The 26,354-nt window shown below is 45.5% G+C and overlaps 1 protein-coding gene across 1 annotated transcript in view; it reads right to left on the bottom strand.

Annotated features, from left to right (window-relative positions):
* Positions 1 to 255: 255 nt before the first annotated feature.
* LOC118382143 (sodium-dependent noradrenaline transporter-like) overlaps positions 256 to 26,354 on the bottom strand; it is a 74,045-nt gene continuing 47,946 nt past the window's right edge. Inside the window, exons 8-15 of the mRNA XM_052513427.1 lie at positions 14,382 to 14,506; positions 12,828 to 12,940; positions 11,539 to 11,667; positions 11,119 to 11,218; positions 9,205 to 9,305; positions 4,255 to 4,422; positions 3,076 to 3,150; positions 256 to 2,694 (exon numbers count right to left, since the gene is read on the bottom strand). Coding sequence (XP_052369387.1) covers positions 2,671 to 2,694; positions 3,076 to 3,150; positions 4,255 to 4,422; positions 9,205 to 9,305; positions 11,119 to 11,218; positions 11,539 to 11,667; positions 12,828 to 12,940; positions 14,382 to 14,506 — 835 coding nt within the window. The 3' untranslated portion in view covers positions 256 to 2,670. The remainder of the gene's footprint in view (positions 2,695 to 3,075; positions 3,151 to 4,254; positions 4,423 to 9,204; positions 9,306 to 11,118; positions 11,219 to 11,538; positions 11,668 to 12,827; positions 12,941 to 14,381; positions 14,507 to 26,354) is intronic.

The following is a 26,354-nucleotide window of genomic DNA, read 5'->3' as shown; positions in this document are numbered from 1 at the left end:
CAGATGGAGATAGAGTGAGAGAGAGAAATGTATGTATCTGCTCCCTTCCAGAAGAAGAATCCCCTTTCCCTCATCAGAGAGCTCCAAACATCCCCCTTTCTGGTTCATTTATTATCTAAGCCCCATGCATTCATCCTTTGGCTACTGTACAGTCTACCTTCTCTAACACAACACAATGGACCGGGAATTCAATTCCATTCACAGAAGCTTATTATCCCATTCTTCCAACAATAAATCAATGCTTATACCCCCATCTGTGTGTGTAGAATAACTCTTTATTATAATAGTGTGCATATTTTGACTTCTTCATAGATAGTTGTCACTCACGTTCAACAGGACTTTTGTATTGTACACAGTGTTCTGTAAACGTAGCTCAGGTAATGCCAGGGTTCTACAGTCACGTTGCAAAGTTACCCCGGTTACACTGGAGAACACATCTGTAAATAGATTCATCTTACCTACATCAAACACAATGATATAACAGTAACAGTGGACAGTTACGTTTAAAATACTTTACATTCACGTTTCGTTTATAAACAATTTGATAAATACAAGATTAGATATATAACAAAAGAATATATTTATATATTTTTCAATGTCTTATACTCCACATACAATATAATTTTTGTGTGTGGCTTGCTTCCTGCCATTAATGTTATTTCACAATAAGAACATTTAAATTACATTTCAACTCCATTTGAATAAATAAAGAAACAGAAAAGAGAAACAGAACAAAACAAAAACGAAAGACAAAAACATCTCTAAAAAAAGGGGTGAACAGTTTGGCACTTCCTTGGTGGTGAATTGTCAAGCTTGACAAAAAATAGGCTTCGACAGACAATGTAACATATAAATACACCATAAATGATTTAACACAACAATCATTGTACAATGAATGAGGCATTTCAAACTTAAAATACACTAGCTATCATTACACACACACACACACACACACACACACACACACACACACACACACACACACACACACACACACACACACACACACACACACACACACACACACACACACACACACACACACACACACACACACACACACACACACACACACACACACACACACACACACACACACACACACACACACACACACTCTTTGAAGGAGAAGCTCCTGATTTCCCTCACCCATATGGACCACAAAACAATGCATTGGAAAGATGCAACATAACAAAGAGAACATTGTATAAAAAGTAAAGAAATCACTTGTTTTGTTGAGTCTACCTGTGTTAGTGCTGTAAGTCAGTTAAGCTTTTGATAAAACAGGGCATTTCTTGCATGCCTGAAAACGTTCCCTAAAACACTAAGAGTGCTTACCTCTCCATAGAAAACTGAAACAAGTACTTCTGTTAAAAACTTCTTTCAAGTGCTGGATTAAACTTCATTTAATCAAAGCCTCCCTTTGTGTCTCTTCCCCACTGTTTAATACTACTGTTTATCCACCAGCACGGCGAAGGCAAATCATTGGATCAAGGGCACAAGCCTCTCTGAAGAGGATGCTCGTACTATGCAACACATTAAAGTTGGTACACACAGTACCATTAGTAACCATAGCAGGACAATGTAGACCTCTGCTCTGTGTAAAGGCCATGTGTAAAGCATAAGGACGACCACTTGCAAGACAAAACACTTCTGAGTCTCAACATAAATTGTTCCCTTTTCTGTGAGACAGGTGACAAAAGCTTCAGATCTGTTTCAGGTAGGTTTCAAAAGATGGAGAAGGCAACTGGGAAAACCTCTACTGCTGTAAGATGAATATCTAAAGGACATTGTCATTCGAACTGAATTAATAATGTATGTTGGTAACCATGAAGTGTATCTATCATCCACGAGCTCTGATCTGCAGGAGGATTCCTGAGTCGTCGGGCAAAACATTTCTGTATGGACCAATGAAAACATTTACCTTTCTGTATGGACCAATGAAAACATTGACAGGTTGGGAAGTGTCTAGCTCGATAAGGCACTGACACAGTTGAGCTGCTGTTATCTAGAGTAGTGACTGGGGACCTACTCAGTCAGACATACAAAGAGGGCACTGAAACTAGATGTCTTCCCTTTCTCATTCACCTAAAAGCTTGAGGGGCCTCTTTGAAAAGAATCAAGAAAATAAAAAGCAATGTGAGTCATGTTTGTCTCCCCCTGCCTAGAGCATACATGATGACAGAAGTGGTCATTTGGTACTTTTTGACTTGGTTTAAGTGTCTAACCCATGTATAACTAATGAACACAGAAAACACCTGTACATGCTCTGCATGGAATGTCTCCATCTTATATGAGTTGTATACACGTTTAAAAAATGACCACGATGACGATGTCACATGGTAAAAAGTTTTCAATAAAAAGATACTTCAAAAGCAAAAACATGGAGGATACTGAGTTGACTCTGTAGGCAGAGGTTGATGAGAGAATCTGTAGTCACTTCACAGAGAGAGAGAGGGAGATGAGGGGCCGAGTGGGAAAGAGGGGATGGCAGGTCGCAGGTTGGGTCAGAACCAACAGAACACAGAGAGGCAGAAAGGAGCATGGCGTTATCCCTGTCCATCCTCCAGTAGCAGGAGGCTCAGCAGCAGGAACATCTGCCGTCGAAACACAATGACTCCAACACCCCGGAATTGTGAGTAGTGGGGAAGGTTGGGTGACATCAGGTTGTCAGATAGCCAACCAGTGCTTGAGCTGAAATATAAAAGGGTGAATTTGATAAAGCTTCATTGCCAATGCAGTATGGAGCATCATTAGAGGTCACATTCATTCATAGTTTTCCATTCTGGTCATCACTCTGTCTACCTCCACTATACCTCTATGTTTTACATCCCTTACAGATGTAGAACCTTAAACACACTACAAGTTTGCATTTCCTGCTGTGCAAGAAAATAGTCAGCAACAAAAGAGTGATCAAAATTTCAGACTTAATTTGCCATAATGAAAGATATATCAACCCCTACGAAAATGTCCATTCATTATAATACACATAATAATTCAAATGTCCTGATGCTGCAGGACTATTCTCCTGCTCTAGCACACTGGCTCAAATTAAGATCCAACATCTGTACTCACCGTGAACTGTCTGATGGTAGCTCCCTCCGCCACCAGATGATGTTCGTGTTCTGGTGTGATGCAGTAGGCGATCCTCTGAAAAATAAACCATTACAGTACATAACTCATACCTTACAATAAACACTGTCTTACGCTGCATAAAACAGAATCCAAAGAGTTTAGATGCACATTGTCCCAAGCACAAGAGACATGATCTTAAAGCTTGTAATAAACTAGCACTTTAATCTATGGTCACAGTTTATTCTATAGATCCACCATTTCCTCTATAGATTAGGAACTTGGAGATAGCTCAAATATGTCAAACAGCATTCTGATTCTGATGTGATCAGGCTGGACTGGATGTACACTGTACTGTAGTGTGTACTGCATGACCTCTGATGTCTCTTCCAGATTGCCCCCATCCTCATATCTGACTGAGTGCACTTGGTGTGATAACAGTATGATAGACTGTGATCTCAGCTGGAGGAAAAGCATGGGAGATAGTCATGGAAGGAGTCTAAACACTGCCAGGATATCAGAAGGAAATGCCACGAGGAGTGAGTAGGAAAACACAAGGTAACACTGTTTACTGCTCAGGAAGATAATCAAAGCTGTGGAATGTTGTTTTTATGATTGTACTGTACACTGTTCAGTCTTTGAACACTCAAGATCTCTAACCAGCGTCCCAAAAGTACTGACATCATCAACCATTGAAAAGGAAAAAGTCAGTTTATGAGTCAGTTCAATGTCAAGCCGTGAAGACTCCAAGCTAAATGCTTGCCATTGATCTAAGATTATCTTTGCATAAAATAAACACATACTATCCCAGGGGGGCAACCCTGGTTGAAATGACGTCATAATCTGGTTATAAGGATGGCATTTCAACCAGTTTTGACCGCTGGGATACAGATAAGAGGTTGCTATTTACCACAGCATTCAAGCTACATGACTTCAAGCTACAGTACATACCGTACCTGCCAACATTAACACACTACATGTTAAAATGTTTTTTCATGTATGTCAATTGTAAAGTCTTTTGTCTGTAATGTCTTTTATGTTATATGTCGGACCTCAGTAAGACTAGCTGTCGCCATTGGCGTTGGCTAATGGGTATCCTAATAAATCAAATAGATCTAATGTTATCTTTATATTACTTAAACAACAACTATGCAGATGAGAGGAATTTGGTTTTCCACTGACCTGTTTGAATGTCCCTGGCATACTGAGGAACTTGTAGATGGCGTAGATGGGCACAAACATCATGGAGGACAGAGCTACGCCCCAGCCAATCACATTGGACCATGAAGGAAAGACATAGTCATCATAACTCAGGCCCGTGGACGTCACGATGCTGGCTATCACCACGACCTGGTGAGAGGAGAGAAACAACAGAACGGATAGCTAGGTCATCATACAAACTGGGGACAGGAGAAACAACAGAACAGATAGCTACGTCACCATATAAACAGAGGACAGGAGAAACAACATAACAGATAGCTACGTCACCATATAAACTGAGGACAGGAGAAACAACAGAACAGATAGCTACGTCACCATATAAACTGAGGACAGGAGAAACAACAGAACAGATAGCTACGTCACCATATAAACTGGGTACAGGAGAAACAACAGAACAGATAGCTACGTCACCATATAAACTGAGGACAGGAGAAACAACAGAACAGATAGCTACGTCACCATATAAACTGAGGACAGGAGAAACAACAGAACAGATAGCTACGTCACCATATAAACTGAGGACAGGAGAAACAACAGAACAGATAGCTACGTCACCATATAAACTGAGGACAGGAGAAACAACAGAACAGATAGCTACGTCACCATATAAACTGAGGACAGGAGAAACAACAGAACAGATAGCTACGTCACCATATAAACTGAGGACAGGAGAAACAACAGAACAGATAGCTACGTCACCATATAAACTGAGGACAGGTGAAACAACAGAACAGATAGCTACGTCACCATATAAACTGAGGACAGGTGAAACAACAGAACAGATAGCTACGTCACCATATAAACTGAGGACAGGAGAAACAACAGAACAGATAGCTACGTCACCATATAAACTGAGGACAGGAGAAACAACAGAACAGATAGCTACGTCACCATATAAACTGAGGACAGGAGAAACAACAGAACAGATAGCTACGTCACCATATAAACTGAGGACAGGAGAAACAACAGAACAGATAGCTACGTCACCATATAAACTGAGGACAGGAGAAACAACAGAACAGATAGCTACGTCACCATATAAACAGAGGACAGGAGGAACAACAGAACAGATAGCTTCGTCACCATATAAACTGAGGACAGGAGAAACAACAGAACGGTTAGCTAGGTCAGCATATAAACTGAGGACAGGAGAAACAACAGAACGGTTAGCTAGGTCACCATATAAACTGAGGACAGGAGAAACAACAGAATGGTTAGCTAGGTCAGGATATAAACTGGGGACAGGAGAAACAACATCATGGTTAGCTAGGTCAGGATATAAACTGAGGACAGGAGAATCAACATAATGGTTAGCTAGGTCAGCATATAAACTGAGGACAGGAGAAACAACAGAACGGTTAGCTAGGTCAGGATATAAACTGGGGACAGGAGAAACAACAGAACGGTTAGCTAGGTCAGGATATAAACTGAGGACAGGAGAAACAACATAATGGTTAGCTAGGTCAGCATATAAACTGAGGACAGGAGGAACAACAGAACGGTTAGCTAGGTCAGCATATAAACTGAGGACAGGAGAAACAACATAATGGTTAGCTAGGTCACCATATAAACTGAGGACAGGAGAAACAACATAATGGTTAGCTAGGTCACCATATAAACTGAGGACAGAAAAAACAACAGAACAGATAGCTACGTCACCATATAAACTGAGGACAGGAGAAACAACAGAACAGATAGCTACGTCACCATATAAACTGAGGACAGGAGAAACAACAGAACAGATAGCTACGTCACCATATAAACTGAGGACAGGTGAAACAACAGAACAGATAGCTACGTCACCATATAAACTGAGGACAGGAGAAACAACAGAACAGATAGCTACGTCACCATATAAACTGAGGACAGGTGAAACAACAGAACAGATAGCTACGTCACCATATAAACTGAGGACAGGAGAAACAACAGAACAGATAGCTACGTCACCATATAAACTGAGGACAGGTGAAACAACAGAACAGATAGCTACGTCACCATATAAACTGAGGACAGGTGAAACAACAGAACAGATAGCTACGTCACCATATAAACTGAGGACAGGTGAAACAACAGAACTGTTAGCTAGGTCACCATATCAACTGAGGACAGGAGAAACAACAGAACCGTTAGCTAGGTCACCATATAAACTGAGGACAGGAGAAACAACAGAACCGTTAGCTAGGTCACCATATAAACAGAGGACAGGAGAAACAACAGAACCGTTAGCTAGGTCACCATATCAACAGAGGACAGGAGAAACAACAGAACCGTTAGCTAGGTCACCATATCAACAGAGGACAGGAGAAACAACAGAACCGTTAGCTAGGTCACCATATAAACTGAGGACAGGAGAAACAACAGAACTGTTAGCTAGGTCACCATATAAACTGAGGACAGGAGAAACAACAGAACCGTTAGCTAGGTCACCATATAAACTGAGGACAGGAGAAACAACAGAACCGTTAGCTAGGTCACCATATCAACAGAGGACAGGAGAAACAACATAATGGTTAGCTAGGTCACCATATCAACAGAGGACAGGAGAAACAACAGAACAGTTAGCTAGGTCACCATATAAACTGAGGACAGGAGAAACAACAGAACAGTTAGCTAGGTCACCATATCAACAGAGGACAGGAGAAACAACAGAACTGTTAGCTAGGTCACCATATAAACTGAGGACAGGAGAAACAACAGAACAGATAGCTAGGTCACCATATCAACAGAGGACAGGAGAAACAACAGAACTCTTAGCTAGGTCACCATATAAACTGAGGACAGGAGAAACAACAGAACTGTTAGCTACGCCACCATATAAACAGAGGACAGGAGGAACAACAGAACCGTTAGCTAGGTCACCATATAAACTGAGGACAGGAGAATCAACATAATGGTTCGCTAGGTCACCATATCAACAGAGGACAGGAGAAACAACAGAACTGTTAGCTACGCCACCATATAAACAGAGGACAGGAGGAACAACAGAACCGTTAGCTAGGTCACCATATAAACTGAGGACAGGAGAAACAACAGAACCGTTAGCTAGGTCACCATATAAACTGAGGACAGGAGGAACAACAGAACCGTTAGCTAGGTCACCATATAAACTGGGGACAGGAGGAACAACAGAACAGTTAGCTAGGTCACCATATAAACTGAGGACAGGAGAAACAACAGAACCATTAGCTAGGTCACCATATAAACAGAGGACAGAAGAAACAACAGAACCGTTAGCTAGGTCACCATATCAACAGAGGACAGGAGGAACAACAGATCCACTAGGTCTTGATGCTGGCTATATCCACAAAGTATGAAGAGGAGAAAAAACAACAGAGTGGTTATAATATTCCCAACGAGACATCAAACAGAGCTTCTGTAGAAATAACAAATACTCCTCCTCCACTCCGCCACTGTTCATTTTGACAAAAAAATGAAAGCATTGCAGAGATGAAATTGAGTTGAATAGAACAGACTTGGGCATGGTCGCTCCCTCTGGGGTTTGAACATAATGTAATAGACTTTCACTGTAAGTACTCTGGTTCACCAGGCTGCTGTAGACCAGAGACTGGAGGCCCATCACCACTGAACTGTAGCTCTGTAGCTTTGTAACTGTTGCCCCAGAGAGCAGCAAACATCACTAGTAGTTATAATACAACACTGGAAGGTCAGGGAAGTGTCTCTTCCTCGTCTCCGACTTAATATCAAAGGCCAACAACATTCTTCCATGTCCTTCTTCTACAAATGCCATCTATGCAACAGCCAAAGATGCGTGCTATCTTCCTGACATCTGCTGTTTCTGCCTTGCTTCTGGAGGTAAGGCTAGCAGAACCATGGTAGCATACACTACACGTTAAAACTAAACAATGATAGCTCCCCTCAGACATAAGGTTTAAAGATCATGGTGATATAGTGGCTTACAATCTAATCTACCTCTTGTCCTGGCTTTCAATCTTCCTCTGCTCTTTTTATTTCCTGTTTGCCATATAAAACATATACACTTCCCATCTGGAAGGAAGAATATTGACTTATGACTGATCATAATCAATATAAAAGCAATAAGGGAATAGCATCATTTCCCACCAAGACAGATAATTTGCTTTTGACCTATCTATACAAGCCCATACAGTATCTGTGCTTCATTGACATAGCATATTTCTAATATTATAAAATATAGAGACCTACACATTCTTAACTAATTCCTTGAGCACTGAACATTCTGTAAATCAATATGTTCAGTAAGTTGTAGTTCAATCAATCAAGCAAATGTATTTATAAAGCCCTTTTAACATCAGCCGATGTCACAAAGTGCTATACAGAAACCCAGCCTAAAACCCCAAACAGCAAGCAAAGCAGATGTAGAAGCACTGTAGCTAGGAAAAACTCCTTAGAAAGGCAGGAACCTAGGAAGAAACCTACAGAGGAACCAGGCTCTGAGGGGGCCCAGTCCTCTTCTGGCTGTGCTTGGTTGAGATTATAACAGTATGGCCAAGATGCTCAAATGTAGTTATATTGTAGTTTAATCAGTTTTCATGCAGAGTTCATGTGATGCTAATCTATTCTTGGAGATACAGTACTTCTAACATGGAGGCGAACAACCTTTATAAAAACATAACAGGAAAACATATTTCCTGTGGCAAATTCCAAATTGCTGGCACATAATAGGAGTTTAAAAATACTATAGTACAGTATATAGCAGACAGTAACAATTAAGAAACCTCTGTTGTGAATTTCCTCATTTCGTCCTTCAAGCACAATGACATACCATAGATCATGATTCCTACAATTTGTTTAATACCTTAGGCTTGTGTCAGGTACTTTGCCCTCCCATCCCTACTCCCAGCACCATGCCAAAGGCTTCCACCCCACCCCAGTCCCCCAACCAGCCCTTTCTTGCCCCCCCGGGGGTCTCACCAGTAGGAAGGTGGGGCTGACAAACTTCCAGCACAGCCTCCAGTAGAGACCTGGCTTGAAGCCCATCATGCGCTCGATATCCTCACTGAAGCGGTCTACGCCTGGAAAGGAAACACAGGGCAGAAGACCAGGGCTTGAACTCACGCACACAGAACCAGACCCATAAACCCACTGCAGATCTGGGTTCAAATAGTACTTGTTTTCTTACAAACACTAAAGCTGAGCTTGATTGATTGAGCTTGCCCGGTGCAATACAACCAATAGTCCCGAAAGTATAAACCCTGTCCATCTGGTACTATGGGAAGGTTGAATCAAACACTCAACGTACTTGAAAGAAAACAAATACTATTTTCACCCAGGTCAGACCCACAGTCCGCTTTGCTTATGATGTCTCAAGTTCACAGGAGAACTAACGCTCCTCTCATCAATTTCCATACATAACAGGTGGAGCATTGGCTGAGAAAGAGCTTCATGGCACACAACTCCAATTTATTCTATAGTTATGAGTTCACACAGCAGTAAAAATGCAGCTCAATGATATCTGTTTCATAAAAGTCTCTGAGCCTTCCAAGTATGTTATAATATAATTTCACACAGGGTTAAGTCTGCCTATAAGGAGATGGACTGTGTCCCAAATGGCACTATATAGTGCACTACTTTTGACCAAAAGTAGTACACTATATAGGGAATACGGTGCCATTCGCTACACAACCATGATGTTTCTATAGCTTGGGCATAATGTTTCTTTATCAGAGCAGCCCAGGCCTGTTAACATCTACAAGAAGACCCTCTCCTTTTATCTCCTCCCTAGAACAGCTCAGCATCTGGCGTGCTCTGCCTGTCTCACCTCCTCTTGAGGTTCAGTTTCAACAGTTAATGCTGACTATAAATCATGGTGTACATTGAGGGACTGTAGTTTAAAGATAAAGCACAAGTCATCTTGTCGAAGTACAGTATTATCTCTGTGCAATACATAAAACACTAAACAGACTGCATACAACTGTTCACACACCATATAATCTTTCACTACTCTCCCTCACACAGAGAGATGAAGATCTATGAGTGAAGAGAGGCAGTCTAGAAGATAAGAGGAGGGAGGGAGTGTATGGAGAAATGGAAAGAGGAGTACTGGGAGAGATGGATATCTATGAGTGAAGAGAGGCAGTCTAGAAGATAAGAGGAGGGAGGGAGTGTATGGAGAAATGGAAAGAGGAGTACTGGGAGAGATGGAGATCTATGAGTGAAGAGAGGCAGTCTAGAAGATAAGAGGAGGGAGGGAGTGTATGGAGAAATGGAAAGAAGAGTACTGGGAGAGATGGATATCTATGAGTGAAGAGAGGCAGTCTAGAAGATAAGAGGAGGGAGGGAGTGTATGGAGAAATGGAAAGAGGAGTACTGGGAGAGATGGAGATCTATGAGTGAAGAGAGGCAGTCTAGAAGATAAGAGGAGGGAGGGAGTGTATGGAGAAATGGAAAGAGGAGTACTGGGAGAGATGGAGATCTATTAGTGAAGAGAGGCAGTCTAGAAGATAAGAGGAGGGAGGGAGTGTATGGAGAAATGGAAAGAGGAGTACTGGGAGAGATGGAGAAAGGGGGTTAACAGAGGAGGTCTAAGGAAGGGAAGCACGGTGTCTCTACACTGCCAGTAAATGTCAGGTGTAGCTGCAGGGCCTGGGTAGTGAAGATGGCAGGGAGTTAGGGAGGTTGAGAAAGCCCAGCAGAGGAGAGGGCAGGCCAGGAGAGGGCAGCTGTGGGCAGGGGGTGATGGAGGGATGGACAGAACAAAGGGCTGGGCTCTAATGAACAACAGAAGAGGATGAGGAAAGGTACAGTAGATAAGCAGGTTCACCACAGTAAGAAGTCAGAATTAGTATGTGCCTCTGTACTAGGCTAAGGGGGACCGATTATACATACCGTAGAACCAGGACACCCCAATGGCCTCAATCAGCACCCCAAACAAGATGGAGGTCCCCGCCGCGTAGTTATCCAACAAAGTCAGCACATATATACCTCCCTGAGAGACAGACAGAGAGAGAGAGACAGATACAGAGACACAATGACAAAAGGTTGTTGCAGATGTTACTGAGGGCAACCTGGCTGCAGCTAACTACTGTGAGCTGACAAGGATAAGCATGAAGCACAGAGCTTATCCAGTCAGTCAATAACAACACTTCACATGGTTGGACAGGGGTTTCCCTTTTCTGTCTTTCCTGTGACTGATCCACCTAAATCACAGAGGCACACTCTATCTTGTGTCTCTTTGGTTTGATTTATGCAATCATATGACAACTATGGAAATCATATGTGACTCAGAGGAACAGGAAGTGACCTCACATTAGTGATGCAGAAGAGCGCGACAAGGAAGGTTCCGAATGCCGTGGCGAAGGTGAACAGCTTCCTGTTCCTCTTCAGGATCTTGAAGTCGTCTGACAGTCCTGTGATGACTGCCTCCATACCGCCCATCTAGAAGACAGACAGACAGACAGACAGACAGACAGACAGACAGACAGACAGACAGACAGACAGACAGACAGACAGACAGACAGACAGACACACAGGGGATGATGACAGAGGATGATTCAGTGGCACACACACATAAACCGTAGTGCCTACAGCAGCAATTTAACAGAATCACACAGTCTTCGTACCCAAACAGAATACCTTTGGCCTAGAATATAAATGATCAGACCTAGCTTTCTTAGTACAGTGCTACATTGGGCATGACTACTACTGTAAAAGAAAACGTTCCCCTGCTGTGGAATTTCCTTTCTCTCTTCATTTACAGTAAATTATCACCTTGTGTAAATGAGAAATTGAATGAGGAAAAATGTAAATCTCTGTGAACAAAGTTTTCCTGTGTTTCAGGTTTCGGTTCATGTGATTTTCCACATCATGCTTCATGGTTAGTGGGTAACAGTCAAAACAACAGCCTTCCCACACTGCTGCTAGTCTAGACAATACCTGGAGCACTCACTGCAACCATGGGAAAGTAGAATAATGCAGAGAGAGACAGAGCGAGGGACAGCAAGAGGGACAGAGAGAGAGACAGAGAAAGAGAGAGACAGAGAGAGAGAGAGAGAAAGAGAGAGACAGAGAGAGGGACAGAGAGAGAGAGAGACAGAGAGAGAGCGAGACAGGGAGAGACAGAGAAAGAGGGAGACAGAAGAGGGAGAGAGAAGAGAGAGAGATAGAGAGACAGATATAGATAGATAGACTGGAGGAGATTACATAGTATTCTAATTTTCACATACTATAAACCCGCTAGATGCGGGAGCGGTATAGTCTTTTGACCATATAGACGTACAGACAGATCATATTATGTATTTCCATATCAAGTAATCTATGCTTTAAGTTGATTGGAGAATCATTTTTTTGTTAGATATAAGAAGAATAAACATTTTTGTTGCACCATATCCCTGAATCTCATTGAATGTTTAGCCGTTTGAAAACCTTGAGTGTGGACTGTATGCGTACCAAACAACCCCGCTTCAGGCTTGGGCAGTGGCTATGGTAAAGAGGAAAGGAAGCCACTACACCCACCATGAGATAGAAACAAAAGGTCAGTGCCCTGTGGTGGGACATAGCATGCAGTCATTCAACCCTGAGGAAGGTCAGTAACTCACAGAGCTGTCGATGCCCAGAGTCAGCAGCATGATGAAGAATACTATGGCCCAGAAGGTAGATCCAGGCAGGGTGGAGATGGCCTCAGGATAGATGATGAACACCAGTCCTGCACCTGCACTCACACAAAGATACACAGATAGAGACACTTGTGATAGGACATACCAGAGCCAACTGATTACCATCCGCATATAAAATGGGGCCTTGTATGGTGGGATGCTGAAATAAAACAGTATATTGTTGGGTGGGATGTTGATATATAACTTCCTTGTCCTGAGCTTGACCCTGTCCACAAGGTCGTTTTAGAGGAAATAAGAGATGATTTATCAATGGAAAGGAAAGTGAAAGAAGGAGGAGGGGATGGAGAAAGACAGAAGTGAGGACACAAGATGACAAAGAAATGACAGACAGCTAGAGACAGTGGAAAGTAGAAAACAGAGCAAAGCAGATTTTTAACAGATCCCATTCTTTTTGTATGTCTGCCAACCCCTCTCCACAGCAGGCCAGTATTTATGTGACTTCTTGGAAACTGTTTCCCTTAAAAAAAAACAGTTTGAAATGTTCTCTGGTATTTCAATTCCATCTGAACCCCATAGCCTTTCAGCTTCTGTTGCAATCAATTATATTGAAAGCGTTGCACGTTGCTGCTCATTCTTAAAGGGATGATTCACCCATTTTGAATGTTATATCATTTTTGTGAGCGATGTTTGATCGATTCCTTGGATCATTTCATGCTTTCTTGTGTATCTGAGCTATTGCCGTACAAGCAGGAAGAAATACAGCCGGTATGACGACTTTAGTATCACTTGTCATACCGGCTGTATATCTGCCTGCTTGAATGGCAGTAGCTCAGATACACATGAAAACATGAAATCGCTGATAGATGCACAAAAACGATGTAACATTCAAAATGGGTGAATATTTTCTTTAAGTTGTTTGATTTAGTGAGCAGTAACAGTAAGCTTGAGGAATGTTTAGTTCTATGATGAATTTATACGTTTCGACTGGGTTTGAAACTCTCTAAATGGTGTGTAGATGACTGACTGTTGGGTGTTTTTAGAATCCTGTCCTCCCTTAGAGCAGGTGACTCCCCTCACTCTACTCAGGGTCAGACAGGGACTGTTCATGTGTTGAGTCTATGCTAGCTGAGTCATAGCCTGGGTGGATCCACCATACAAACACAGCATTCTCTGGGGGCTGGCCAGGGAAAAGAGAATACTGTGGGTAGCCTGCAATATAGCCTCATACTGTATGTTTCCTAATAAGGCATGTCTATATTCCTATCTTTTTCTTTGTGTTTTATGAGGTATCTATGCTGTGGACAGTTTGGTCATCAATCTGGGTCTAAATGAAGTTGGATGTGTTGTTGGAGTGTGTGGTCTGGGTGTGTTATGTATGTCATCCTCCACACCACTTACTGTGTGTGTGTGTGTGTGTGTGTGTGTGTGTGTGTGTGTGTGTGTGTGTGTGTGTGTGTGTGTGTGTGTGTGTGTGTGTGTGTGTGTGTGTGTGTGTGTGTGTGTGTGTGTGTGTGTGTGTGTGTGTGTTCCTTTCACCTTCAGTGGCCACGTCCTCTATCCTGACTCCGTGTTTGTAGGCCATGTAGCCGAGCACAGAGAAAATGGCGAAACCTGAAAAAAAGCTGGTGACACAGTTCACTGTACTGGTCAGGATAGCATCCCTGTTGGGAAGAGAACACACACACATAAAACATGTTTAGAAAAATAAAGCTACCATGATAGGTTTTAGAACAATAATAAATCCACCATATTAACACTTTGACTATTGGACTTCCTGTTGCTTCCTTGAACCATAGTCAATCTAAACCAACATTTTTATTGGAACCATATCTTGGGTCTTGTCTTGAGGGTCTTGTCAAGGTATTAGAAGACAGAATACCGAAGGGGCCGTAACCCCCCACCCCACCACCAAGCCCTGCGTCCAACCTCACCACAACACAGCAAGCTTCTGCCACAACATGGACCCAGCAGAGATCTCCCAGATCCGGAATGTGGAAGCCCACCAAGGAACACTGTTAGGACGGCAGCAAGAACAGCTCTCCCAAATCCACGGGAACCTTCGGGCTGAGTCCCTCCAACCATGGCACGCCACCATCCCAGGAGGAGCCAATGCCCAGGTCTCATCGCCCAGTGCTACAGACGTCATTGTGGTTCCTCCAGGGAACCTGCACCCCTGAGCGGTATGACGGTCACCCGGGAGGATGCAAGGGGTTTCTCACTCAGTGTACTCTGTTGTTCGGGCTACAGCGGGAATCGCTGAAGGCAGGTTTCAATCGCCCCCCTGCTGGTGGATGTAAGAAGAATGGAGGCCTGCATCACTGCATCGAGAGGGCTGAACCAGAGGGCTGAACCAGATTACAATCAGGAACTACCCCCTATCCCTGATGTCCTTCGCATTGAAGTTGGTCAAAGGGGCCCAATTCTTCACCAAACTAGACCTCGCAAAGCTTACAATCTGGTGAGAATCAGGGAGGGAGATGAATGGAAGACTGATTTTAACACCCCTATGAGTATTTAGTCATGCCCTTCAGATTATAGATTATAGAATTCACTGTCAGTCTTTCAAGCATTGGTCAATGACACCCTGAGGGATATGTTGAATCGGTTCGTCTTTGTTAACCTCAACGACATCTTGATTTTCTCCAAGATCCTTCCGGAACACATACTGCACGTCTGCCAAGTCCTGGGACACCTCCTGCAGAGTCAACTATATGTCAAGATAGAGAAGTGTGAGTTCCACGTATCCCAGGATTCCTTCCTGGGTCACATTATGTCTACCACAGGCATCCAAATGAACCCCGTAAAGATTGAGGCGATCGCAAACTGGCCCCGTCCCACCTCACTCAAGCAGGTTCAGGGGTTCCTTGGGTTTTCCAAGTTTTACAGGCGTTTTACATACAACTTTGGTGCGGGTGCAGAGCCTCTCACGGTCGGAAGTCCCCGCAAGTCCCTGACCGGTTTTTGCTGGACCCCGAGGATGACAGGCCATTCATGGAACTCAAGGGACGTTTCACCTCTGGACCCATCCTCCTTCATCCTGATCCGACTCGTCCCTTTGTGGTGGAGGTGGACGTCTCAGACACCGGAGCAGGGTTGGCCATTTCACAGTGGAACAAGTAGGACAAGAAACTGCACCTATGCCCCTTTTTCTCCAAACGGTTTCTCCAAACGCAACTGCGATGTAGGCAACTGGGAGCTCTTATATATGCCATTTAGCAGACGCTTTTATCCAAAGCGACTTACAGTCATGTGTGCATACATTCTACGTATGGGTGGTCCCGGGAATCGAACCCACTACCCTGGCGTTACAAGCGCCATGCTCTACCAACTGTGCCACAGAAGGACAGTTAAGTGGGCTCTTGAGGGGTGGAGACACTGGTTGGAGAGGGCACCTCATCCTTTCGTGCTCTGGGCGGACCATCTAAACTTGGTCTCCATTCAAGAAGCCAATAGGTTGAACACTCGTCAGGCTAGGTGGGCTCTGTTTTTTAATAGGTTTTTAATAGGTGTGATTTTACACAAGCCTATCGCCCGGGATCCAAGAATCAGAAGGCAGATGCCCTGTCGCTCCAACATGATGTCTCCAACGAGTTGAGGGATCCCGAGCCCATCATCCCCAGCTCACGCATTGTGGCCCCTGTGATATGGAGTATTGAGACCACGGTCCGACAAGTCCAGACCCGAGAACCTGACCCCGGCGATCAGCCCGGGTCCCAAGTACTACAATGGGGACACTCCTCTAAATCAACTGGGCATCCAAGGGTTAATCGGACACAGGAGTTCCTGAGGCGGAAATTCTGGTGGCCCCCATGATGGAGGATGTGAGATCCTTTGTTGCGGCCTGTTCCATCTGTGCCCAAAGCAAGTCTTCACGTCAGCGACCGGCCGGGTTGCTCCAACCTCTACCCATCCCCAGCCGGCTCTGGTCACATCTGTCTGTAGATTTTATCACAGGGTTAACTCCATCTCAAAGGCTTACCACTATCCTGGTGGTGGTCGATCGGTTCTCCAAGGCAGCCCATTTGATCGCCTTACCCAAGATGCCTTCAGTGAAGGAGACCGCTGATCTCGTGATTATCCATGTCTTTCGACTACACGGAGTTCCCCCGAATATCGTCTCAGATCGTGGGCCCCAGTTTGTTGTATGGTATTGTAAGGCCTTTGGCGAGTCTCTCCAGGCAAACTGAGCGGGCCAACCAGGAGCTGGAGAAGTTCCTCCGCTGCTTTGTCTCCACTCAGGCCTGCAACTGAAGCAAGTTCCTCATCTGCGCAGAGTATGCTCATAACACACTGCTGAACTCGACATTTGAGTGTCAGTTCGCATTCGACCTCCCCCTATTTTATGAACAAGAGGCCGAAGCGGAGGTGCCATCAGCTGAGGCGTTCATTCGACGATGTCATCGCAGCTGGCTCAGAGCGCGATCCTCCTTGCTCCACTCTGCCTGACACCAACATCAAGCAAACCGGCACTGAAGAACTCTTCGACTCCTCCGACCGGTTCAATGGGTGTGGCTGTCCACCTGTGATTTTCCCTTAAAGTTGAACTTGCGGAAGCTCGCTCCACGCTACATAGGACCATTCACCTATCATTTCCAACTTCTCAGGTCCATGAGAGTCTGTCCGTACTTTCATGTCTCCCGTCTCAAGCTGGTAAGGACCAATCCATTCTCTTCCCTGACACCTGCTCCTCTGCCCCCTCGACTTGTGGATGGCCGCCCGCCTTACATGGTCCAGTGTCTGTTGGAGGCTCGTTGAGTCCGAGGGACCCTGCAGCAGAGGTGTGGACACGGGTTACATGACTTGGACTCGAGTCAGACTCGAATCACAAATGTGATGACTAGGAACTCGACTTTGACTTTAACACAGATGACTCGTGACTTGCCTTGGACTTTAGCCTTTTGACTTGACCTGACTTGGTACCATCCCCAATCCCAAATATTAAAAATGATGCTATTAAAAAAAGTGTGCAGCGCATCAACTCTTCATTTAACGGATTACAGTTTGAATCGGACAGCAGCCAATCAGATTGTGCCAACTGAGAAAAGGTTGTGCGTGGCAGTGCAGAGGAACGTCAGCGGGTGAATTCATATGGAGCCCTTGGAAAGATGATACCCAAAATGATTATTTTCGGATATAAAGACGACGCTGTATCAACAAAAAACGGATTGCAACTTGCAAAACGTGCGTGAAGAAAATGACAGACGGAGGCGCAACAATTTCCAACTTTGTTCAACATTTGAAGCTGCACAAAGAACGGTAAGTCGTGGCTAATATAGCCGACAGCTATATCATTCATAACTTTGCCAGTGTAGCATGTTGGCTAACGTAACATTAAATCAATGATCCTCCACACAGTCAGTCAGTGTGGGAACGTGATCATTGCACCCAAGATTGATCTACAGCTCGTTAGGCAGTTGGTAGCCTAAATCCTGCCTGATGTTACTGCAGTTCCTAAAACCATTGACATACGTTAGCCTACTGTAACCACACAGAGAGAGAGTGTGTGTGTGTGTGTGTTTAGGTTGGGCGATTGTGTACAAGCCTAGATCGCCCGATTGCGCCCCATAGTGAGCCTCGATCACTATTTGGGGGGTCTTTCTCATGTCTACCCATATATTTCCATGAAAATATCAAGTTTATTTAGAAAGTAATAAATATATAGATATTTTTCAAAGCATTCATGATTTCCGTAAATGTAATATACTAACTATTACTCCTGGTACTCCAGTATTACATTTGGTGAAGAGCACATTATAACTTGTTTCGGACACGAAACTCAAAGTTTAGGACTTGAGACTTGACTTGACACTTGACTTGATACATGACGGTCTTGACTTGGGACTTGACTTGGGGCTTGAGTGCTAAGACTTGTGACTTGTAAAACAATGACTTGGTCCCAACTCTGCCCTGTAATACTTGGTGGACTGGGAGGTATCAAGTATCGAGGAGCGGGCGTGGGTGCCTGCCCGGGACATCCTGGATCCGGGTCTTGTTAGAGACTTCAAACAACTACGTGGTGGTCGTCATGGCTCCTCGGCTGGAGCCACTGCTAGAGGGAGGGTACTGTCATGGTTCCTCCTGGCACCAGAGGGCAGCAGAGACCGCTCTAGAGACTTTTATTGGACTCGGGTGTGTCTTATTATTTCATGGTTGTGTCCCTGTTAAAAGAGGTGTGTTTTCTATGGTTTCTTTGCAGACGCTTGGATTTTTTACTGTGTGCGTTTGTTTATTGTGTGATTTTGAGACTTAGTGTACTGTGATCCACCACTGTTTCGGTAAGAAGCTGTGGGATGGGGCTGGAGAAATGTAACCTCTCTCAAATTCGTAGACAGAGCTATGGATTCAAGGACTGGCCAACCATGATATCAAATGTATAGTGTAAACCATGCTTTGAGGCTATATAGTGTTTGTTTACATTTATTTTGTTTACAAACTTTGGAGTAAAACAAAGCTTATATTTTGGGTTCTGTTGGAGTAAGACAGTTGAACTAAGCTCATGAGGCATTTATATTCTTCAAGAATCAATGAGTACATATCATCAATTAATATGTCCAAAAATGGATGCATCAACTGCTGATTACCCCTTTAAAAGAGATTAATTTTGTGATGAACCATTTTCATGCCAGAGGGACGATGTTGTTTGAGAGCCTTTGAGGCCCATCTGGAAATCAAACTAGGTGAAAGCCTGAAGACTTTTTGTGGACAGTAACCCTCGTTCAGTCAGCAGACATCAACCCACGTTCAGTCAGCAGACATCAACCCACGTTCAGTCAGCAGACATCAACCCACGTTCAGTCAGCAGACATCAACTCACGTTCAGTCAGCAGACATCAACTCACGATCAGTCAGCAGACATCAACTCACGTTCAGTCAGCAGACATCAACCCACGTTCAGTCAGCAGACATCAACCCACGTTCAGTCAGCAGACATCAACCCACGTTCAGTCAGCAGACATCAACCCACGTTCAGTCAGCAGACATCAACCCACGTTCAGTCAGCAGACATCAACCCACGATCAGTCAGCAGACATCAACTCACGTTCAGTCAGCAGACATCAACCCACGTTCAGTCAGCAGACATCAACCCACGATCAGTCAGCAGACATCAACCCACGTTCAGTCAGCAGACATCAACCCACGTTCAGTCAGCAGACATCAACCCACGTTCAGTCAGCAGACATCAACCCACGATCAGTCAGCAGACATCAACTCACGATCAGTCAGCAGACATCAACTCACGATCAGTCAGCAGACATCAACCCACGTTCAGTCAGCAGACATCAACCCACGTTCAGTCAGCAGACATCAACCCACGTTCAGTCAGCAGACATCAACCCACGTTCAGTCAGCAGACATCAACTCACGTTCAGTCAGCAGACATCAACTCACGTTCAGTCAGCAGACATCAACCCACGTTCAGTCAGCAGACATCAACCCACGTTCAGTCAGCAGACATCAACTCACGATCAGTCAGCAGACATCAACTCACGATCAGTCAGCAGACATCAACTCACGATCAGTCAGCAGACATCAACCCACGTTCAGTCAGCAGACATCAACCCACGATCAGTCAGCAGACATCAACTCACGATCAGTCAGCAGACATCAACCCACGTTCAGTCAGCAGACATCAACCCACGATCAGTCAGCAGACATCAACTCACGATCAGTCAGCAGACATCAACCCACGTTCAGTCAGCAGACATCAACTCACGATCAGTCAGCAGACATCAACCCACGTTCAGTCAGCAGACATCAACTCACGATCAGTCAGCAGACATCAACTCACGATCAGTCAGCAGACATCAACCCACGTTCAGTCAGCAGACATCAACTCACGATCAGTCAGCAGACATCAACTCACGATCAGTCAGCAGACATCAACCCACGTTCAGTCAGCAGACATCAACCCACATTCAGTCAGCAGACATCAACCCACGTTCAGTCAGCAGACATCAACCCACGTTCAGTCAGCAGACATCAACTCACGATCAGTCAGCAGACATCAACCCACGATCAGTCAGCAGACATCAACTCACGATCAGTCAGCAGACATCAACTCACGATCACTCAGCAGACATCAACTCACGATCAGTCAGCAGACATCAACTCACGATCAGTCAGCAGACATCAACCCACGTTCAGTCAGCAGACATCAACTCACGATCAGTCAGCAGACATCAACTCACGATCAGTCAGCAGACATCAACCCACGTTCAGTCAGCAGACATCAACCCACGTTCAGTCAGCAGACATCAACTCACGATCAGTCAGCAGACATCAACCCACGCTCAGTCAGCAGACATCAACCCACGTTCAGTCAGCAGACATCAACTCACGATCAGTCAGCAGACATCAACCCACGTTCAGTCAGCAGACATCAACCCACGTTCAATCAGCAGACATCAACTCACGATCAGTCAGCAGACATCAACCCACGTTCAGTCAGCAGACATCAACTCACGATCAGTCAGCAGACATCAACTCAGTCAGCAGACATCAACTCAGCAGACATCAACTCACGATCAGTCAGCAGACATCAACTCACGATCAGTCAGCAGACATCAACCCACGTTCAGTCAGCAGACATCAACTCACGACATCAACTCTCAGTCAGCAGACATCAACTCACGATCAGTCAGCAGACATCAACTCACGATCAGTCAGCAGACATCAACCCACGTTCAGTCAGCAGACATCAACTCAACTCACGATCAGTCAGCAGACATCAACCCACGTTCAGTCAGCAGACATCAACTCACGATCAGTCAGCAGACATCAACTCACGATCAGTCAGCAGACATCAACCCACGTTCAGTCAGCAGTCAGCAGACATCAACCCACGTTCAGTCAGCAGACATCAACCCACGTTCAGTCAGCAGACATCAACCCACGTTCAGTCAGCAGACATCAACCCACGTCAGTCAGCAGACATCAACTCACGATCAGTCAGCAGACATCAACCCACGACAGTCAGCAGACATCAACTCACGATCAGTCAGCAGACATCAACTCACGATCAGTCAGCAGACATCAACTCACGATCAGTCAGCAGACATCAACTCACGATCAGTCAGCAGACATCAACCCACGTTCAGTCAGCAGACATCAACTCACGATCAGTCAGCAGACATCAACCCACGTTCAGTCAGCAGACATCAACCCACGACAGTCAGCAGACATCAGTCAGCAGACATCAACCCACGTTCAGCAGACATCAGCAGACATCAACCCACGTTCAGTCAGCAGACATCAACCCACGATCAGTCAGCAGACATCAACCACGACGTTCAGTCAGCAGACATCAACTCACGATCAGTCAGCAGACATCAACCCACGTTCAGTCAGCAGACATCAACCCACGTTCAGTCAGCAGACATCAACCCACGTTCAGTCAGCAGACATCAACTCACGAATCAGCAGACATCAACTCAGTCAGCAGACATCAACCCACGTTCAGTCAGCAGACATCAACCCACGCAGACATCAGTCAGCAGACATCAACCCACGTCAGTCAGCAGACATCAACTCACGTTCAGTCAGCAGACATCAACTCACGCAGACATCAGTCAGCAGACATCAACTCACGTTCAGTCAGCAGACATCAACCCACGTTCAGTCAGCAGACATCAACCCACGTTCAGTCAGCAGACATCAACCCACGTTCAGTCAGCAGACATCAACCCACGTTCAGTCAGCAGACATCAACCCACGTTCAGTCAGCAGACATCAACCCACGTTCAGTCAGCAGACATCAACCCACGTTCAGTCAGCAGACATCAACCCACGTTCAGTCAGCAGACATCAACCCACGATCAGTCAGCAGACATCAACCCACGTCAGTCAGCAGACATCAACCCACGTTCAGTCAGCAGACATCAACCCACGTTCAGTCAGCAGACATCAACCCACGATCAGTCAGCAGACATCAACCACGATCAGTCAGCAGACATCAACTCACGATCAGTCAGCAGACATCAACCCACGTTCAGTCAGCAGACATCAACCCACGTTCAGTCAGCAGACATCAACCCACGTTCAGTCAGCAGACATCAACCCACGCAGACATCAACTCAGTCAGCAGACATCAACTCACGTTCAGTCAGCAGACATCAACTCACGCAGACATCAGTCAGCAGACATCAACCCACGTTCAGTCAGCAGACATCAACCCACGTTCAGTCAGCAGACATCAACCCACGTTCAGTCAGCAGACATCAACCCACGTTCAATCAGCAGACATCAACTCAACCCAGTCAGCAGACAGTCAGCAGACATCAACTCACGATCAGTCAGCAGACATCAACTCACGTTCAGTCAGCAGACATCAACTCACGATCAGTCAGCAGACATCAACCCACGTTCAGTCAGCAGACATCAACCCACGCAGACAGACATCAACCCACGATCAGTCAGTCAGCAGACATCAACTCACGATCAGTCAGCAGACATCAACCCACGTTCAGTCAGCAGACATCAACTCACGATCAGTCAGCAGACATCAACCCACGTTCAGTCAGCAGACATCAACTCACGATCAGTCAGCAGACATCAACTCACGATCAGTCAGCAGACATCAACCCACGTTCAGTCAGCAGACATCAACCCACGTTCAGTCAGCAGACATCAACCCACGTTCAGTCAGCAGACATCAACCCACGATCAGTCAGCAGACATCAACTCACGATCAGTCAGCAGACATCAACCCACGATCAGTCAGCAGACATCAACTCACGATCAGTCAGCAGACATCAACTACGATCACTCAGCAGACATCAACTCACGATCAGTCAGCAGACATCAACTCACGATCAGTCAGCAGACATCAACCCACGTTCAGTCAGCAGACATCAACTCACGATCAGTCAGCAGACATCAACAGTCAGCAGATCAGTCAGCAGACATCAACCCACGCTCAGTCAGCAGACATCAACTCACGATCAGTCAGCAGACATCAACTCACGATCAGTCAGCAGACATCAACCCACGTTCAGTCAGCAGACATCAACCCACGACAGTCAGCAGACATCAACTCACGATCAGTCAGCAGACATCAACCCACGTTCAGTCAGCAGACATCAACCCACGTTCAATCAGCAGACATCAACTCACGATCAGTCAGCAGACATCAACCCACGTTCAGTCAGCAGACATCAACTCACGATCAGTCAGCAGACATCAACTCACGATCAGTCAGCAGACATCAACTCACGATCAGTCAGCAGACATCAACTCACGATCAGTCAGCAGACATCAACCCACGTTCAGTCAGCAGACATCAACTCACGATCACTCAGCAGACATCAACTCACGATCAGTCAGCAGACATCAACTCACGATCAGTCAGCAGACATCAACCCACGTTCAGTCAGCAGACATCAACTCAGTCAGCATCACTCAGCAGACATCAACTCACGATCAGTCAGCAGACATCAACTCACGATCAGTCAGCAGACATCAACCCACGTTCAGTCAGCAGACATCAACTCACGATCAGTCAGCAGACATCAACCCACGTTCAGTCAGCAGACATCAACTCACGATCAGTCAGCAGACATCAACTCACGATCAGTCAGCAGACATCAGCAGACCCACGTTCAGTCAGCAGACATCAACCCACGTTCAGTCAGCAGACATCAACCCACGCAGACATCAGTCAGCAGACATCAACCCACGCTCAGTCAGCAGACATCAACTCACGATCAGTCAGCAGACATCAACCCACGATCAGTCAGCAGACTTCAACTCACGATCAGTCAGCAGACATCAACTACGATCACTCAGATCACTCAGCAGACATCAACTCACGATCAGTCAGCAGACATCAACTCACGATCAGTCAGCAGACATCAACCCACGTTCAGTCAGCAGACATCAACTCACGATCAGTCAGCAGACATCAACCCACGTTCAGTCAGCAGACATCAACCCACGTCAGCAGACATCAGTCAGCAGACATCAACCCACGCTCAGTCAGCAGACATCAACCCACGTTCAGTCAGCAGACATCAACTCACGATCAGTCAGCAGACATCAACCCACGTTCAGTCAGCAGACATCAACTCCACGATCAGTCAGCAGACATCAACCCACGTTCAGTCAGCAGACATCAACCCACGTTCAGTCAGCAGACATCAACCCACGTTCAGTCAGCAGACATCAACCCACGTCAACAATCAGCAGACATCAACTCACGATCAGTCAGCAGACATCAACCCACGTTCAGTCAGCAGACATCAACCCACGTTCAGTCAGCAGACATCAACCCACGTTCAGTCAGCAGACATCAACCCACGATCAGTCAGCAGACATCAAGTCACATCAACTCACGCAGTCAGCAGACATCAGTCAGCAGACATCAACTCACGATCAGTCAGCAGACATCAACTCACGCTCAGTCAGCAGACATCAACCCACGTTCAGTCAGCAGACATCAACCCACGTTCAGTCAGCAGACATCAACCCACGTTCAGTCAGCAGACATCAACCCACGTTCAGTCAGCAGACATCAACCCACGTTCAGTCAGCAGACATCAACCACGATCAGTCAGCAGACATCAACTCACGATCAGTCAGCAGACATCAACCCACGTTCAGTCAGCAGACATCAACCCACGATCAGTCAGCAGACATCAACCCACGTTCAGTCAGCAGACATCAACCCACGCTCAGTCAGCAGACATCAACCCACGTTCAGTCAGCAGACATCAACCCACGATCAGTCAGCAGACATCAACTCAGTCAGCAGACATCAGTCAGCAGACATCAACTCACGATCAGTCAGCAGACATCAACCCACGTTCAGTCAGCAGACATCAACCCACGTTCAGTCAGCAGACATCAACCCACGTTCAGTCAGCAGACATCAACCCACGTTCAGTCAGCAGACATCAACTCACGTTCAGTCAGCAGACATCAACTCACGTTCAGTCAGCAGACATCAACCCACGTTCAGTCAGCAGACATCAACCCACGTTCAGTCAGCAGACATCAACCCACGTTCAATCAGCAGACATCAACTCACGATCAGTCAGCAGACATCAACTCACGATCAGTCAGCAGACATCAACCCACGTTCAGTCAGCAGACATCAACTCAGCGATCAGTCAGCAGACATCAACCCACGTTCAGTCAGCAGACATCAACCCACGATCAGTCAGCAGACATCAACTCACGATCAGTCAGCAGACATCAACCCACGTTCAGTCAGCAGACATCAACTCACGATCAGTCAGCAGACATCAACCCACGATCAGTCAGCAGACATCAACTCACGATCAGTCAGCAGACATCAACTCACGATCAGTCAGCAGACATCAACCCACGTTCAGTCAGCAGACATCAACCCACGTTCAGTCAGCAGACATCAACCCACGTTCAGTCAGCAGACATCAACCCACGTTCAGTCAGCAGACATCAACTCACGATCAGTCAGCAGACATCAACCCACGATCAGTCAGCAGACATCAACTCACGATCAGTCAGCAGACATCAACTCACGATCACTCA

The sequence above is a fragment of the Oncorhynchus keta genome, unplaced genomic scaffold, assembly GCF_023373465.1.
Source record: "Oncorhynchus keta strain PuntledgeMale-10-30-2019 unplaced genomic scaffold, Oket_V2 Un_scaffold_1109_pilon_pilon, whole genome shotgun sequence".
NCBI lineage: Eukaryota > Metazoa > Chordata > Actinopteri > Salmoniformes > Salmonidae > Oncorhynchus > Oncorhynchus keta.
This window is presented reverse-complemented; position numbering and strand designations above follow the sequence as displayed.